At 43.7% G+C, this 18,070-nt stretch overlaps 3 protein-coding genes across 3 annotated transcripts; 2 read left to right on the top strand and 1 right to left on the bottom strand.

Moving 5' to 3' along the window:
- Nucleotides 1–8,963: 8,963 nt before the first annotated feature.
- On the top strand, nucleotides 8,964–9,437 carry LOC136544408 (GDSL esterase/lipase At4g10955-like). The gene has a single exon (XM_066536587.1). The coding sequence runs from the start codon at nucleotides 8,964–8,966 to the stop codon at nucleotides 9,435–9,437; it is 474 nt and encodes a 157-aa protein (XP_066392684.1).
- A 219-nt stretch (nucleotides 9,438–9,656) lies between these two features.
- On the top strand, nucleotides 9,657–10,034 carry LOC136544407 (GDSL esterase/lipase At4g10955-like). Its single transcript, XM_066536585.1, has one exon. It carries the CDS (start codon nucleotides 9,657–9,659, stop codon nucleotides 10,032–10,034), a length of 378 nt encoding a protein of 125 aa, XP_066392682.1.
- A 1,600-nt stretch (nucleotides 10,035–11,634) lies between these two features.
- On the bottom strand, nucleotides 11,635–12,422 carry LOC136542401 (ankyrin repeat-containing protein At2g01680-like). The gene is made up of 3 exons (XM_066534803.1): nucleotides 12,292–12,422; nucleotides 11,909–12,213; nucleotides 11,635–11,773 (listed from the first exon to the last, which is right to left on the bottom strand). The coding sequence occupies exons 1-3, from the start codon at nucleotides 12,330–12,332 to the stop codon at nucleotides 11,721–11,723; spliced, it is 399 nt and encodes a 132-aa protein (XP_066390900.1). The 5' UTR covers nucleotides 12,333–12,422; the 3' UTR covers nucleotides 11,635–11,720.
- Between the last annotated feature and the right edge of the window lie 5,648 nt (nucleotides 12,423–18,070).

Here is an 18,070-nt window from a genome sequence, read left to right as displayed (position 1 = left end):
CTTCCCGTCGCTGGCTGTGCGCCCTCTTAGATTGGTCTAGGGTTTGTCGGTGGGGTTTGCGGCTCACGGTGAACCTCGTACCTCGAGCCGCCGCCCCCCACCTCTATATATAGCGCAGTGCGACGGGGGCCCACCAACCATGTAGGGTTGGGCGCCCCCGATCAGAGCGCGTGACCAAGGCCCAATAGGCCGTTGGACTTATTGGTTGGGAGATCAATCTAACATTTTGATGTTAATTGAAAGGCGGGGGCGAATGTCCTTGAACTCTAAAAAAAAATATCAAGTGTCCACTACACAAGATATTTTTAAGTGCTTTCGAATTTTATAGTAGATTGAGGTAATTCAGGGAGATACTGCTCATCAGGGCCTAATTAAAAGTAATATCTTTGTTAGGTGACCATACCAGCTATTGATTCTCCATCGAGTCTCTTGTCTAGTTGTCTTAGTCTTCTACTTCAGCTCAGACCTACCCGTATTGTTTTTCTTCTCCACAGGGACATGGCCACACAGACACAGCCGTGTAGGATGTGTAGGTAACCCAAAACCCACTCTCCGAGGAAATTTGAGCCTCGCCCCCAAACCCGTATAAGAGTAAGTACAACAATTGTTTTATAGTCAAGCTAGTTAGCATTTTTGTTGATGTGAATAAGAAAAAAAAGGAGGAGAGAGAATAGATCTTGGCTCTTGTGCAAGAAACAAGCTCAGCACGGAAACATAGGCAATGGTGGGTCTCAATAGGGATGTATGTGAGGAGGAATAGGAAAAAGAATGAAAACGTATAATAATATACAAAGTTTGTAGACAAATAGAAGACTAACTATTGTATAGCTTAGCTCTTATAACTTGATTTATAGCCATGCACTTGGCTCTATTATTGACATTGCTCTAATGTAGGATGTGTATGTAATTATTAATCTTTTCAACATCAGCATTAATCAGGATGCACCATGATCATTTTATCTTTCATATATTATATGGACACCAACTAATAATTATTGAATCACGGTGAGTGAAGTCATGCACCCACAATTAACTGAAGTTGAATCATCCTTGTAGGTTACTGAGTCATCCCATGCTGAAAATGAAGCTTTTGGTTCTCATAATAGAGATTGGCAAGTTGGCAACTAAGGCAATGGCAACAACATTAATCTGGAATGAAAAGGCAAAGCGTACAGTTAACCTCTTTTGTGTAGTTAGTATTATACTCCTCTGGACTCAATATAGCTAGGAGATAGACTTGTGTAATATGTGAACACATAGTATAGGAGGATGTCATGTTGTCGAATTCCCAATGCCGGGACCAGCTAATATGTACAGATCAAGCACAAACATTTGTATTTGTGGCGGTCAGATTCGAATTTGAATTATATATATATATATATATATATATATATATATATATATATATATATATATATATATATATATGTGGTCAGATTTGAATTTGAATTTTTTTTTGCTTACAAATACACACAGCAGGGGCGGCTGGTGATACAGCCGCCCTTATAGAAGTCCACTACAGAGGCGGCTGATATTACCAGCCAGGGCACTGCAGGGGCGGTCAGGAAACCGCCCCTACAGAGGCACCCTCTGTAGGAACACCCTGGGAAGGGCGGCTGGCGCAGCCGCCCCTACAGAGGCTCTAGAACCGCCCCTACAGTTAACTTCTGTAGTAGTGTATAACCGCTTTAGTACTCTGCGGTCTACAGGTCTTAAATAAAGCACAAAAGTATACCCTATTCTCAAAATCAGTGAAATAAAACATGCACATGGATAATATGGCTAAGCAATAAGAAGCATTGCATTTTGAATATGATTACCTCAGCTGTCATTTGGTCTGTTTGGAAACTTAGAAATGACCTCTGTCTTCGTAGAATTGGCTGGAGAAGCATGAAAATGCTCCTTCTTAGGATTTCTGGGCTTTTACTGAACTGGATGATTCTTTGTCCAACCGACAGGAAGGATTTGCTGATGGAGTACATCGACAAGATCAAATCAGCAGCAGGCAAGACCCTCTGGCTCCCTTATATGAACCAAAGCATCACCTAAAGTTCCACAGAGGAGATGTTGAAGATGTGGCCTGGAAGCACAAGTTGCCTGAAGATCCAGTGACTGAACTGAAGCTAAGGGAGATGCCCTGGTGGAGTTCGCTGAACATCTCGCTTAACTTGGCGTGAAGATATGTTGGTTATAGTGCCTTGGCGGAGTTAGCTGTTAGTTACATCTTTAGAATTTTCAGTCTGTTTCTATTGTGATTGGCTTAGTCCTGGTGGACGCTTTTCTGGATTAAAACTCTTGTGCTATAATAACTCATGGTATTTTGATGTTAATTGAAAGGCCGGGGCGAATGTCCTTGAACTCTAAAAAAAAATATCAAGTGTCCACTACACAAGATATTTTTAAGTGCTTTCGAATTTTATAGTAGATTGAGGTAATTCAGGGAGATGCTGCTCATCAGGGCCTAATTAAAAGTAATATCTTTGTTAGGCGACCATACCAGCTATTGATTCTCCATCGAGTCTCTTGTCTAGTTGTCTTAGTCTTCTACTTCAGCTCAGACCTACCCGTATTGTTTTTCTTCTCCACAGGGACATGGCCACACACACACACACAGCCGTGTAGGATGTGTAGGTAACCCAAAACCCACTCTCCGAGGAAATTTGAGCCTCGCCCCCAAACCCGTATAAGAGTAAGTACAGCAATTGTTTTATAGTGAAGCTAGTTAGCATTTTTGTTGATGTGAATAAGAAAAAAAAGGAGGAGAGAGAATAGATCTTGGCTCTTGTGCAAGAAACAAGCTCAGCACGGAAACATAGGCAGTGGTGGGTCTCAATAAGGATGTATGTGAGGAGGAATAGGAAAAAGAATGAAAACGTATAATAATATACAAAGTTTGTAGACAAATAGAAGACTAACTATTGTATAGCTTAGCTCTTATAACTTGATTTATAGCCATGCACTTGGCTCTATTATTGACATTGCTCTAATGTAGGATGTGTATGTAATTATTAATCTTTTCAACATCAGCATTAATCAGGATGCACCATGATCATTTTATCTTTCATATATTATATGGACACCAACTAATAATTATTGAATCACGGTGAGTGAAGTCATGCACCCACAATTTTACCACCACACTTACAACCTGTCTGGATTGCAGTATGGTTCCATCCAGAATCAGTTGATCCAGAATCTGGAGGGCAGAAGGCCAAGAAGATCGGTTTGGTGCCGCACCGATTCAATCCTTGATGATTGGTTTGCCAAACAATATTGTTAGGTTCCAATGATTCCGCATGGCTCCGTTTGTCAATCCAAATGCATCCCTTGAGTACTTGTCTATTCTCCATCTTTATCTTATATCGGAGTACTCCTCAGTCCTCACTCCCCTTAGTGGAATTATTGTTTACAGGAAAAACATTTTTATCTGCTTGCAACTTGTGCATTTTATCTCCTCCCGTCAAAATTAATTGCCGCAGATATTAATTAGGAAAATTAATTAATTATAGTTAAGGGTAGTTTAGTACTTCTGCGCTTAATCTCTGACTCCCTAACCCAATTCCATAGAAGCTGCTCCGTGCGTCGCGACTCGCAAGATATCGCTGCTCCCTGCGCCGCCGCCTCGCCGCCTCCCTGCTCGCCGGCTCGTCGCCTGCCTCGCCGCCAATCGCGTCGGCGCAGCCCTCACCACCGCGTCTCCCTAGGGTCGCCGCACACCTTGCCCTAGGGCCGCGGCCCCCTCACCACCACCACGCGCCTCCCTAGGCTCGCCACCGCCCACCTGTGTGGGTCACCGCCGGCTGCCTGCTGCAATAAATATATAATGCTACATGTATGATATCTCTGCCTTTGCCTACTCCTCATCTGCATCAGTGTCAATCACTAGATTCATCTTCCATCATTTTGGCAATAGGTAGAAGCGTGAAAAATTATCAATTCCATGGATCTTAAATCCCTAGCTTGATTAAATTATCTGTTTAGGCTGTAAGTGAATCGTTACTAGATGTAGTGAGTTGATGAAAATTCAATAGAGGAGGGCATTGGCAGAGATATGAGTGCTCTCAGATGCAGAATGATTAAGTAGCACAGGAATTAGAAAGATACCATCTGAAGTGAATTGAGCAGCTAACCCCCTTTGCTTGTTGGCTGTGTAAATGTACAGAGACATACATGCGTGTACGATCGTTCACTAAGAAAAAAGGGTTAAGGTACAAATCTTTATGAGAGCATCATCATTAGTGTTGCGGTGCAATTTTGTTGTTTTCAGTTGTCGCATGGATGAGTTAGTGGTTCTGCGTGTTAGTTATTAAATGGCAGATTCAGCTACTCAAACCTTAGCCTTGTACATTGATGTAATGCTCATGGTCTTCTTGTAAGAAGAGATTAATGTTGCCAAAGTGATCTAGATATATAATGCTCCTCCACTCCAGTGGCTTCTGTAATTTAGCCTGGCAACTTTAGCTGGTCTGTTAGCCTTCCAAGTTTCATTCACAAACCATATTGAGGTATTGAGGATTATACTAATTGGTCTTTCGAGCTAGCTTACCCTGATTACATGTAAGCATGTTAGATTCGAACTGTTGTCGAATCCATGTTGTCAAGGAGCATGTGCCATCATCTTGTACTTAGTGGTCAAAGGGTATGCAAGTTTATCTAAAATTTTTCTTATTCAGATTTGTTTGCTTCAAAGCTACTCTTAATTATGAAGTACAGCTGCACTGTGTCTTCACAAAAGTAGTTGCAGGACTTGTGTGCTCGGTAATTAAAAGGCTTTGTTAATCAGAGTTTGCAGAATTCAACAGTCAAGATTAGAATTCCTTTCTGCCATGTTAAATATATCCTAATGCTAGTTGCATATTATGACTAGTTCCTCAATTTTTAAACTGAGCAGTTAACTTATGTTCTGCTAATTCAAGTTGGATCTGTTAATTGAGTCTCTTTTTTTCTTCCAAGCTGGTAGTACAAAATATGTAACTGCATAATTATTTGGCTTGTGACTGTAGTCACTGATCAGTTAGTTCCATGATGTTTGCAACAACTTGGCAGGTGCAGTAGGAGCATATATCTTCGATTAATTTATCTGAAATGTTGCTTTCATGCGCTGCATCGTCTTGTATGTCTCCATGACTTTGATGTCTCGGACATACTGTTAGTTAACCTTCCTTTCCGTTTTCTTTTCAGTTGTACCGGCCCTTCTTCCTCTGGAGTCCAGGCTATGTGATTCCTGGAGCCCACTGAAGATTGCTACCTTCCTCTATTTACAAGCCGTGTAGCGATCCTACTGCCTAGATTTGTTTTGTGTGATTCCTCACAATTTAGTGGAAAATTCAATCCTTGATGTAAGACATGCACCGAACTTGTAAATGTCAATTTCAGTGTGATTCACCTGGCAGCTAAACTAAACTGTGTTCAGCTATAAAATACTCTAATCCTTTATGCTTGTGCGTGTATGATGTAGTCATTAGTAAGTCTGAAGTTCTTGATTCTTGATGCAACATACATCCAGAGCAGAAAGAATGCAACCCTTAAGTGCAGCAGAATTACCTGATACACCTACTTGGTGTGTTACATTTAGCGCCGCAGGTGAGCACAATATCTGCCGCGGCAGGATCCCCAAATATCCGTTGATAACATGAACCCGTTACCGACGCCTCTGAAACAAGAAGCAAAGTGATGCGCTGCTTAAGCATCACCTAATTTAGAGGGAACTTTATTTTTCTCTAAATTCATTACGGCGCCATGATGTTACAACTCCAATTAACAAAATGTTACTCGTATTGTCTCAATCCTGGTAGTTGCCAGCTCATTTGCAGAGCCCGAGTGAAACTAGTTAGACTGTCTTTAACAACAGCGACCCAAATTACGAGACACATTCGTCCTTTAGGTAGCGCTATAGACAAATGGTTCAATATCTATTTTTGGTCTTCTCCAACAACAAAACCCAAAAGACAACCATTTTTTATAAATGGATCTCCAGGAGAGAGGATACTCAGATTTAAGTTATGTCTCTCCTGGCACCCAAAATAGGTCTTACATATAAATACTCTGTTGGAGGCTATAGATTGTGCCTTAACAGGCCTCAGAGACAGCCTTTACTTACATGATAACTGAGGACTATGGAATGTATCATAGAAATTAAAAGAGAACCCTCACATTTGCCTCAGCTGCAGGGCCAATATTTCCATTAATCGGATACACAGACCAAGAATAATAATCTGTCTAGGGAACGAAGGTTCAAGCTCGAATGTCTGTGTAACCAGAGATTGCCAACAAATTCAACCAAAAGAAGCCAGACAAGCTAAATCACAAGAGATATACGTGATAGGTGCATCCAATGTACTAACACACAGTAGTAGACAGCTCCAATACTATTGACACAGGTCATTGTGTTCATGAATCTTCAATTGACATGCAGTAGCAGCAGATACTCTTTAAAAGTTAAGAATTGAAAGCTCAAGGCGGATGCGTGGAGCTGAAGCTTGGCCATAGCCTACGACGCTTGCTTGCTCGCCTAGACCTGGAGGTTGGAACTGGAGCCGACGACCCGAGCTGGAGCAGCAGCCGCTACCGCTCACCTCGGATGCGCATGCGCCGACGCCCGAGCTGGAGGCCTGGGGCATCTGCCGCCGGAGCTGGACCAGAGCTCGTGAGCCGGTGAGCCCCCGCGCGCTAGGAGAGGGAGAGAGGTGCGGAGCCTGCCCACCGGGGGCCGCGCTGGTGAGCCCTGCCTCGCCGCCTCCCAGGTCGCCGGCTCGACGATAAACGAGAGAGAGAGAGAGCGCGCGGAGGAGATGAGAAGCAGTTTCTTTTCTGGATTCAGAGAAGCAGCTCGTGAGACAGTTAAAATACTGTTATATCCTTCAAATTTGTTTAGAAACCAGCTTCGGGTCCACTTTTTTTTTTCCGGGCCCATCACTTAACATCATGTTCGGTTGGCTGGTTCGTGAAGAAGTACTGCTGGCTGGTTTGTGTGAGAGAAAAATAATGTTCCGGCTGAAAATTTACGATCGTTTACGACAAGCCACAGCCAAACGAACAGGCTGTTAGTTCCTCCTATCTAGTTTTTTTGGAACTGCTAGCGCCTGGACGTCCGGATGTCCGATCCGGGCGCTAGCGTCCGGACGCTCGCGCTGATGCCCCTGCATGTGCGCCCGCCCGCAACCAAACCGCCCCCAGACGCATGCATGGGAGCCGCTTCCATCGAATGCCCCCACGCATGACCCGACACGCCCACACCTCGCGCTTCCGCACCTTATCCCCATCCCCATTCCCATCTCCATCTGTTTGCCTCGCCCCCGCAGGAGATTCCACTGTGTGCCGTCCGTCCCCCAGCCATCCCATCCCACCACACCGCCCGTCCCCCATCCCGCCGCGCCGCCCGTCCCCCGCCATCCCGTCGCCCCGCTCATCCCCCCGCCGCGTCCACGCTAGGTGTGTCGCATCCTCACCGTGCTCCCGTTAGAAAAATTGTTTGTAACATCAAACAAAGTGCAATGCGAGATCAAACATCAGAACAAGTCTACAGCAACATCAGAACAAAAGCGACTGCAACAAAAAGAACAAAGCTACTGCAATACGAGATGCAACATCAGAAAAAAAGACTAATGCAACCAAGAAGAATTACTCGTTGCAACAGCAAAACAACGCTACTGCAACAACAGAAACAAAAAAGGAAATGCGAGATGCAGCATCAGAAAAAAAAGACTAATGCAACAAAGAAAATTTACTTGTTGCAACAGCAAACCAAAGCTACTGCAATAAGAGAAACAAAGCGCGATGCGAGATGCAACATAAAAAAAGACTAATGAAACAAAGAAAAAATTACTTGTTGCAACAGCAAAACAAGCCTACTGCAACAGACCTCCCCGGAACCCTAGCCACCGCCGCGTCCCTCAGATCCGGATCTAGAGGAGGAGGAGGAGAAGAAGGAGGATAGCTCAGATCCAGAGGAGGAGTAGTAGGAGGAGGATGGCTCAGATCCAGAGAAGAACCCACCTACCTTGCCGGAAGCCGTCGCCGTCATCCTCCTCTCCGGTGACATGGAGGTCGCGGAGCGAGGGAGGGAGGGAGGGAGTGAGGGAGGGAGGAAGCGCGAACAGGCGGGGCGGCAGCGAGCTGGATGCGAGCGTGGCGTCCGTCCCGGAGAGCAGCAGCGAGCGCAGGAGCGCGGAAGAGCGGAGAGGGGGAGCGGGCGAGCGGAGCAGAGAGTGGGCGCGGGGGGTCACGGGGGACGGGATTGGAACGGATAAGGAGCCGGGGGGCGCGTCGCTCGCGGCTCGGTCGAGTCTTATCTGACGCGCATCCGGAACGTCGGAGGTTCGAGTCGAAGCATTACCGTATTTTTAAACCATCCGATCTAACGAAACGGAGGGCCCTCATTATTTCCAAGCGTAGTAAAATTTTACTTATCTTGCTATTTCTAGTAGCTTCTACAGCTAATAAAAATCAGTCATTATTCCTTTCTCGCAGGGAAAAAACAAGCCCGTCCCTGTGTATAAATATGCATCAGATACAGTGCTAGCTCTTTCACGCCAAATCAGAAGCAACAAACAGGCTAGCAGCACACACTAGTCTACTGCACTGCACGTCTGCCGATCGGTATTCGGTATTCCTATCCTCGGCTCGACTGCATTGCACGATGGACTCATATGTATTTACGGACTCCGGCCCGAAGCATATGACGGTGAAAATTGGGTCGGGTTCTTCTCCGGCGACCATGATAAACGTTAACTGGTATGGGCTTATGGGTAGTAGAGAACAGACATGGCAATGCATGGCGTGCTGCGCTGTTAAGTGTTGGGTTTGGTGCATGTCTACCTTTAATTTTATTTCACGTACGTATGAATCAGTAGGCAGTAGCATTGCGTTGCCGACGATTGACGACCGCGTTTTAAGATTTCATCAGGGACAGCCACGAGCACCGCCGCTGTATCGCCGCCTGCATCGTTAATGGGACTTACGCCATGGAGAGCGACGAGTACATGAACAGGACGCACACCGGCGAGGTTCTCGCGCCGGCGTGGTGGGAGAGCTTCAACTTCCGGCGGCTCAAAACGATCAGGTACGAATGCGAGTGCCTGCTCTGCGAGACCATGACCAGGCTGTCCTCCTCCTTCGGAGCCCACCGGCCATGCTCCATCTACGGAGCCATCCTAGAGCACGTGCCCCCGGCCGGCGGCGTGCTCCGCCACCCGTCGGCTCCACGCTACATCGTGGCCTTCCGGGGAACCATTCTCCGGCGGCACCAGCACCAGCACGAGCAGCAGCATCAGCACACGGTTTTCTGCGACATGCACCTGAACCTCCGGATACTTGCCAACAAGCAGCACGGCTGCGGCCGCTTCCGCGACGCCCGTAAAGAGGTCGGCAGGCTCCTGGACTCCGTCGCCGACGGCAGCCATGTCGCCCCCGCCGCCGTCTGGCTCGTGGGCCACTAGCTCGGCGCGTCCATCGCGCTGAACGTCGGGCGCGACATGGCCGCCAAGGGGTGCTACCTCCCGACGTTCCAATTCAACCCGCCGCAGGTGTCGCTGGCGCCCAGCATGCTGCCGCAGGCCCTGCGGAGGGTCGCCAAGAGGGTCGTGTACCCGACGAGCTAGGCCGTGAACGTGAAGGCGGCGCTGGGGTCGACGGTGCTGAAGCGACAGGAGAGGGACATGGAGCCGCTGTTCCAGACGCTGGCGCCGTGGGTGCCCGAGCTGTACGTCCACGAGAGGGACATCGTCTGCCAGGGCTTCATCGACTACTTCGAGCAGCGGCAGAAGATGCTGGACCGGCTCCGGCCCGTCGCCGAGGTGGCCATGAAGCTGTCTCTCCGTGACATGCTCATATCCTTTCACAGCACCGACCCCGCCGAGAGCGGCGAGGACCAGCGAGTGCGCCCACACCTCTTGCCGTCGGCGAGGCTATGGAAGAATTCGAGCTACCACTACGCGCACGGACTTGAGCAGTGGTGGAAGCCTGACAACGAGCTGAGGTTGAGCTCCAGGCGATACAGCGATCGTGGAGCTGAGGCAGAGCTTCTCTATGGTTAACGGTACCGTGAGTGCAATGCTAAAATGTGTAACTGTGATTCTTATGTCCTAAGTCCAAGAATTTGGTACTACTAAGGGCCAGTCCCAATGGTGCATTGATGATGGTTTCTATCCTCATTAAATGACTTGCCACGTAGGCAAAACGCTGACATGGCAACGTAATTAATGAAGAAAGAGAGCAAAAATCATAGAAATGGTTTCTTCATGAAGAAATCAGGTCTACTCTTGACCCAATGCACCAAGAAACCATGAAATCGCCATTGGGGAGAAACCACTAGTTTTTAGGGAGCTCGTCGCACTCCCGTTGGAGGGAGAAGATAGAGTTGGGAGAGAGAAAAAGAAAATAGTTATTACTCATAGAAACCATGGGTTAAAAAGCAGTACTTTTTTAGTGCGGTATCCTATGTTATAGAAACTATTGGTTTCTTTCATTGGGACTGCCCTAAGTAATGATTCTTTGGGTACGTACCTCTTTAGGGATGGTAAAAGATTTTATGAATAAGATGCTCTGTAATTTTGTCTTGGGTCGCTTCAAAATCCATTAAATGCATGGTGCTTCATCTTTCTTGGGGGATATCTTGTGCAAATATCCCATGATAATTATAGGATATGGTTTCAAATGCATGGCCACGCCCCCCCCCCCCCCCCCCCCCCCCCACCACCACCACCACCACCACCACCACACACACAAAAAAAATCTAAATTTTGGTGCATTTAGATTTCGTGGAGCTAAGACATTTGCCTTGGAAATGTGAATCTAGAGTTGTTTTTCGTAGATGTAGAGCGGCTAGAGCTCTCTCAAACATACCTTATTATTGTTAACCAAAAGGCAACCACTCGTAGAATTTTGAGCTTTTTAATTCCACTATCTCATTAGATGATTAGAATCGTTAGGACTAAATCAACCACTCGTGGAAGAACTTTTTATATATACAAAAGTACAAAACATACAGCTCCACCAAGGAACATGAATATTACACCGAGGCACACTATTGTGATTCTCATCATAGCAATGCTAACAGAAAGATAAAGCTGTACGTAAATAACATACCAAGCATCCTCCGAAGGAATTGACAAGCAAAATTGGAGCCAACACCTACTGTAAGACGGCTCCTTGTTTCCGGAGGCAAGTGGGTCTTGAAAGCTCCTTTCCATCCCAATCGCCTCTTAATCGGCATGAACAGGAACCACAGCTGCCAGCTAGATGGGTTGCGAAGCAAGAGCGTCATGAACGTAGACATGCAGACCACAATGGCAATCCGCTCGCTGACAGGGCTCAAGACGACATATGCGCCCAATGCGAACCCTATAACCATACTTCTCGTTGCCTGCTCCATCGAAATTACAGAGAGGAACATGTAGATTGCACGAAGCAGTGGATGGACGTGTTCTGACCCAGCATAGGTGAGCCAGATGGTGGACAACGTGGAGCCGACAAATGCGAGTGTGTTTGCCATCACGATCGCCTTGAAGGTATACCTGTGCGACAGAATTGGTGCACCGGCATGTGGATGCCCATCCGATATGTAGCCACCAGGCAGAGTGAAAACTGCTGCAAACGTGACCGTTGAGACAAGGACAGACCCAACAATTAAGTTCTGTGCAATGTTGGTGAATTTCTTGAACTCGTTTCCAGAAGTTCTGCCAACGCCAAATTCATCCATGAAATGATCGAGGCGACGAGGACTAAGGACAGCTCCAGTCCATGCCAAGCAGCGGAGTATGATGACCTGAGGATTCTACCAGAAGAAAATCAACATTTCAGGAAATCAAACTATACAAGTTAAAAACTGAAATAAATTTAAAATCGACCGAGAACATGAATTAGAAGATGCAAAGAAGAATGCAGTCCTAGGAGATTAGGTGAGGCTTACCAGTGTAACTTATGCCTTTGTCAGTTGCCAGTACAGCAAGATCTAAGGCAGTGAAGCCCTGGTTGTTCACTGTATTTGGCAGTACACCTTTTGTCGCCATAAGAAGGCTCACTATCATCTGGTCTGCATTCTTGACTGCAAGATGCAGAGGTGTGTTGCCTTCTGAATCCATGATATTCGCCATCCTTCCAAGATCTTCAGTACCAGAGAAACACCAAACAACTTTCCATTTCTTATGCTCAATAGCAATATGTAGGAAATTTCTTCCTCTACTGTCAAGCAATTCGTCACAATCTGGGCAGAATCTACAGAGCTCGTAGATGAATTGTCCGTATCCCATTTTAGCAGCAATATGTACAGGAAATAAACCATTTGAATCTGACCTGTAGGCTAGAGAACTGTCACGGCGCAATAAGAGCTTCATTGCGGAAATATTTCCAACAGATGCAATGTAGTGAAAAAGAGTACTGCCTTAGTCATCAACTTCTTTCACAAGAGCTTGGTTCCACTGCAGCAATTCCCGTATCATTTCTGTTACGAAAGAACTTCAGTAAATAGAAAGTATAAGACCTGAAACACTATCACTCTTAAGAAAAATAATATATGCACTCCCTATGGTCTTATAATAAGGATTGAATGAAGGCCCATGATCTGGCAGGCCTTTTTTCTATAAAGCTTTATGGACCTCAAGGTACATCATCTAGCACTTGAGGGCCAAATCTTACCTAATATTTCTTAAATACAGATGAAAAACAGAAATGACAGAGAAGTGAATTTAACCAGAACATGTACTAGGGTGTCAAGTCATCAAATTCCACCAAAGCTCCCATGAGGGCAGATTTTTCTAACCCTCCTGATGCATGTCCAACAAAATTCTAACCCCAACGCCATTGGTCACTCAGTGCCATTGATGATGTTAAGTCTTTAACCTAATTAACACTTCATGCAAATAGTTGAAGCAGGCATAGATAGGCCAGATAAAATGCTGCACTTTATCACCGTGGCCTATCAGAATTAGAAGGTATGCATTATTCCCATATGATTAATTCAAGTACACCTTTTCCCACATAATATTAGTAATAATGATTTGTTTTGAGCTTTTACAAAAGAAACATATTTCATACATGCCCACAAAACCAACCTTGTAATTAAGGCAGTCAAAGGTGCCCAGTAAAGAAGAGAAGCACAAAAGCAAAAGTAATTGATCAAATATGTCATCAATTTATATGGGGCTAACCCTAGGAGTCATCTTACAAGGAGCCCACTGTGCAAATTAAACAACAAGCCTTGCTTGTAGAGAGGTTTTAATAATATTGGACAGAGTGATGTTATCACCTAATAATATTGGACTAAAAGGCTTTGTTGTTGGATAGATTGCTATAAGTAATTTTTTATCAAAAATAAATAAATTCATACTCATGCCTCATATTCAAATATATACCCTCCATTCCAAATTATAATAAGTCGTTATGGCTCTTATAGATGCATAGCTTTTATTATGTATCTAGACACAGCCTATATCTAGTGCATAGCAAAAAACAATGTGCCTAGAGAGGCTAGAATGACTTATAATTTAGAACGGAGGGAGTAACTAGATGTATTTCAAGATTTACACAATTTTTTTTATTTACACAATTTTCTTTCGGGACTTTAAATCTAAATTGCAAGAGACCTAACAATAATGTCATCATGAAAACTATATTTGATACATTATGATTAGTTTTCGACACAACTGGTTTATGTTTTCTAAGGTGCAATTAAGTGTTATATTACTTTTGTCAAGTTACTTTTTCTCAATAGACCCACCCGCAGTTTGCTACAGAGTAGTACTACTTAAACCGTAGTCCCGCCATGTCCATGATTACACATATTCATTTCAGCAAGATTCTTGACGTGTACCTTCCTTTCTCTTTTGTGTCATGATTCACATGTGGGACAGTAGAAGTAATATAAAATTGGGTGCCCTGGCTATTTGATGAGTCCCGACTGCTCACCCAAAAACCAATTATTCGATCAAACACTAAATGTGCATCCCCACATAGTCTGATTCACAGCACACTAATCACTCTGTTGTCAAGACAACCCAAACAAAAATCGCTATCACTAGATTACAGGTTACATCAATTTCAAATGTTTGAGTTTAGATAATGTACACTAACGTTCATAATACAGTGAACATGAGTCATCACATCAAACAGAGACTCAAAACGTCCAACTCATACTCCATTCACTTGCTTTAGAAGAAGTGGCATCCTCGCTTTAACAAATTAAGATCTGAACTGCTGAATTCCATACAATCCAACCACAGTATAGTCCAATCACTCTACCCAAAGAAGAATTTCCAGATTTTTCACAAGCTTCCCACGGTACATCAAACCCCCAAACATAGCAAACTAGAATAACTAAATCTGACAACCTAGATATTAAATACACTCCAAATTGCTCATTAATTCATCACAAACATAGCACCATAAACTAGCAGTCAGGAGGGACTCACCACACACCCACCCACCCACACACACAAAATCTGAATTTTGGTGGATTTAGATTTCGTGGAGCTAAGACATTTGCCTTGGAAATGTGAATCTAGAGTTGTTTTTCGTAGATGTAGAGCAGCTAGAGCTCTCTCAAACATACCTTATTATTGTTAACCAAAAGGCAACCACTCGTAGAATTTTGAGCTTTTTAATTCCCCATATCTGTCGCCCTTGACTAGGAGCAGGTGAGAGACTACATTTGTGCATACTGAATTTCTTTAGACTTTTTTTATGTATGCCTTTTGTGACAGTCCTAATACCCCTTTACTTCTATCTCAGTGAATCTCGATTCCCTAGAACGAACGAAGTTTCACTAAGATCTTTCATATCAAATTTTTTGAGGACAAAAACTTCTTTGTTTCCAGTAGTAGACTGACATCACTACTAGAAAAGTAAGATATCATCCACATACAAGATAAGGAAGATAAACTTCCCATTCTTAAACTTTGCGTAGACACAATTGTCCTCATATTATCTTTAAAACCCAAAATTCTTTATTGTCTGATCAAACTTCAAGTACCACTGTCTTGAAGCTTGTTTTTAATCCATAAATGGATTTCTTTAGGCGGCATCCTAAACATTCTTTTCCTTCCATGACAAAACCTTTCGCTTGTGCCATGTAAACATTTTCTTTTAAGTCTCTGTTGAGAAATGCCGTCTTACATCCATCTGATGTAATTCTAAATCGTAATGTGCCACTAATGCCATTATGATTCTGAATGAATCCTTACATGATACTGGAGAAAATGTCTCATTGTAATCAATCTCTTCTCTTTGTGTAAAGCCTTTTGCCACAAATCGGGCTTTATATCTCTCTATATTCCCTTGAGAGTCAAGTTTTATTTTGTAGACCCATTTATAGCCTACTGTTTTGGCTCCTTTAGGAATTATCTCCAAATCCCAAACTTTATTTGCATTCATTGATCTCATTTCATCTTCCATGGCCTCAAGCCACTTTGATGAATGACCACTTTTCATGGCTTCTTCAAATGAGGTGGGATCATCCTCCATTTAAAATTCTTCAGTGTTGTACACTTCATAATCAGCAGGAATAGTTGATTTTCTGACTCTTTGAGACCTTCTAGGGGCCTCCTCAATTGACACATTTTCTGTTTGAGGCTGTTGTTGCTCCCCCTCATGTGTGGCAATAGTTTCTATAGGATCCTGAGGAACAGGTTCCTCATCATCATTCATTATTGCCACAGGCGGGATAACAACAGGTGCTGGCACCATAGTATCTTGTACTATCGGTGTAGTAATAACAGGTAGTGAGAAAAATAACTCATGAATGATCGGAGTGGGTGCATACACCCGCTTCTCTTCAAGGTCAATTTCTCGAGCTACCATGCTCCCCCTAATCATTTCATCCTTTAGGAAGACAGCGTGTCTCGTTTCCACAAACTTTGTATATCTGTTAGGACAGTAGAAACGAAAACCTTTTGACTTTTTTGGGTAGCCAATGAAATGGCAACTCACTGTTTTGGGATCTAGCTTCCCAATGTTTGAGTTAAAAACTTTAGCCTTAGCAGGGCTCCCTCACACACGCAAGTGGTTAAGTGAGGGTACTCTTCCTGTCCACAACTCATACGGTGTTTTGGGCACCGACTTACTTGGTACTCTATTGAGAATATGAATGGCGGTTTTTAATGCCTCCATCCACAGACTTATCGGTAAAGTGGAGTAACTTATCATACTACGCACCATATCCATCAGGGTACGATTACGCCTTTCAGCTACTCCATTCTGCTGAGGTTTGCCCGGTGTTGAATACTAGGCGACTATACCATTCTCCTGTAAGAACCTTGCAAAGATCCAGGAATTTGTCCATATGAGGTATGTCGACCGTAGTACTCTCCCCCACGGTCAGACCTGACTATCTTAATCTTTAAATCATGCTGATTTTCAACTTCTGCTTTAAATATTTTGAATTTATCCAACGCTTCTGTTCTTTCTTTAATTGGATAAATATAGCCAAAGCGAGAGTAATCGTCTGTGAATGTTATGAATGAATCATAACCATCCACACTTTTCACAGGAAAAGGACCACATATGTCTGTGTGAATAATTTGTAGAATTCCTGCGCTTTGTTTGGCATCTTTCTTAATTTTCTTTACATACTTTCCTTTTATGCAATCTCTACATTGTTCTAAATCTGAGAGCTCTAATGGAGAAAAAATATCATTCTTAACTAGTCTTTCTATTCTCCCTCTCGAAATATGGCCTAAACGACAGTGCCATAATTTCGACAACGCATCGTGAGCTCTCTTTCGTTTTCTGTGTGCATTGTTCGATGAGGATACATTCTCATTCACATCACATACGAAATTCACATTTTCACGAAGTGATAACAAATAAAGCTCGTCTTGTCAGAAGGCAAGACCAACACATTTATTATTAAACAATATCTGACATTTGCCATTTCCAAAATGGCAATCATAACCATCATGGTCCAACTTTGATACACTAATCAAGTTTCTTTGCAAAGAAGGTACATAAAGAAAATCTCGAAGAAAAAGTATGAAGCCATCAGCAAGCTCTAGAGGAAGATCGCCAATGACCTCAACATCTGCTTGTACTCCATTTGCGACTTTAATGAAACTTTCGCTTCTTTGCAAAGTTCTCATCGAACGAAATCTCTGTAATGAATTAACAACATGAATAGTTACGCCTGAATCAATCCACCAAGTAAATTTTGAAAACTTTACATACAAGGATTCATTTATAAATGTAATGATGTTCTCACCTTTATTTTTTATAATCATCTTTAAGAAATCGGGACAATTCTTTTTATAATGTCCCATCTTCTTACAGTAGAGACACTGGTCTTTATCCACTGGGAATTGCTTGTTCTGAGACGGTTGCATGGGACCTTTTCCAGATGACTTGGAGGAAGAACTGTTATTATAGTTCTTTTTCTTATCTTTTAGGTAGTTGACAGTACCACCTTGTGAAATTTTTATTCTTTTCTCCTCCTGCACACACATGGCTATGAGCTTTTCTAAATCCCATTTTTCAGGTTGTATGTTGTAATTAACAACAAAGGTGTCAAATTCTTTGGGCAAAGAAGCAAAAATCAAATGAATAAGAAACTCATCCTTGAGTGCCAAATCCATTGGTTTGAGCTTAGATGCTAGATTGCTCATTCTCAGTATGTGCTCTCTAATGCCACTGCCACCACCAGAGTACCTTTCTGTTACCAGCTGCTTGATCAGCTGGGTTGCATATGTCTTTGAAGAGCCAGTGAACTGACTCTTTATTCTTTCTAGGTACTCTGTGACCGTGTCACAGTCTGGAATTGAACCCACTATTGCAGGCTCAATTGTATTCTTTATCACAGCCAAGCATTTCTTATTGGCTGTGACCCACTTTCTGTTTTTTAGATCAAAAGACATCTTTACGGGAGCAAAGTCCCACTCTCTGTTCTGCCATGCAGCATCAGTCTCATCAGTTTCCCTCACCGGTGCCACAGGTTCTCTGGGGCACGGTGTGGTAACAACCTAGTCCACCTCAGCGAGGATGAAAGCCAGGTCCATCTTTTTCTTCCACTCAATATAGTTATCACCTTTTAGAGTGGGGATCTCTTTGATACAACTCATCAAGTTGTATCCTCCTGAAAACACAATTC

The sequence above is a fragment of the Miscanthus floridulus genome, chromosome 3 (genome assembly GCF_019320115.1).
Source record: "Miscanthus floridulus cultivar M001 chromosome 3, ASM1932011v1, whole genome shotgun sequence".
Lineage (NCBI taxonomy): Eukaryota > Viridiplantae > Streptophyta > Magnoliopsida > Poales > Poaceae > Miscanthus > Miscanthus floridulus.
The sequence above is the reverse complement of the archived record's forward strand: the minus strand, read 5'-3'. Positions and strand labels throughout refer to the sequence as shown.

Excerpts from the sequence above, each read along its gene's own strand:
- LOC136544408 (XM_066536587.1), top strand. The coding sequence starts at position 8,964 with ATGGAGAGCGACGAGTACATGAACAGGACGCACACCGGCGAGGTTCTC.
- LOC136542401 (XM_066534803.1), bottom strand. The coding sequence starts at position 12,332 with ATGAAGCTCTTATTGCGCCGTGACAGTTCTCTAGCCTACAG. Across the intron at positions 12,214-12,291 it reads GACAGTTCTCTAGCCTACAG|ATTCTGCCCAGATTGTGACG; the intron begins GTCAGATTCAAA and ends CGAGCTCTGTAG. Across the intron at positions 11,774-11,908 it reads CAAAGGCATAAGTTACACTG|AATCCTCAGGTCATCATACT; the intron begins GTAAGCCTCACC and ends TTCTTCTGGTAG.
- LOC136544407 (XM_066536585.1), top strand. The coding sequence starts at position 9,657 with ATGGAGCCGCTGTTCCAGACGCTGGCGCCGTGGGTGCCCGAGCTGTAC.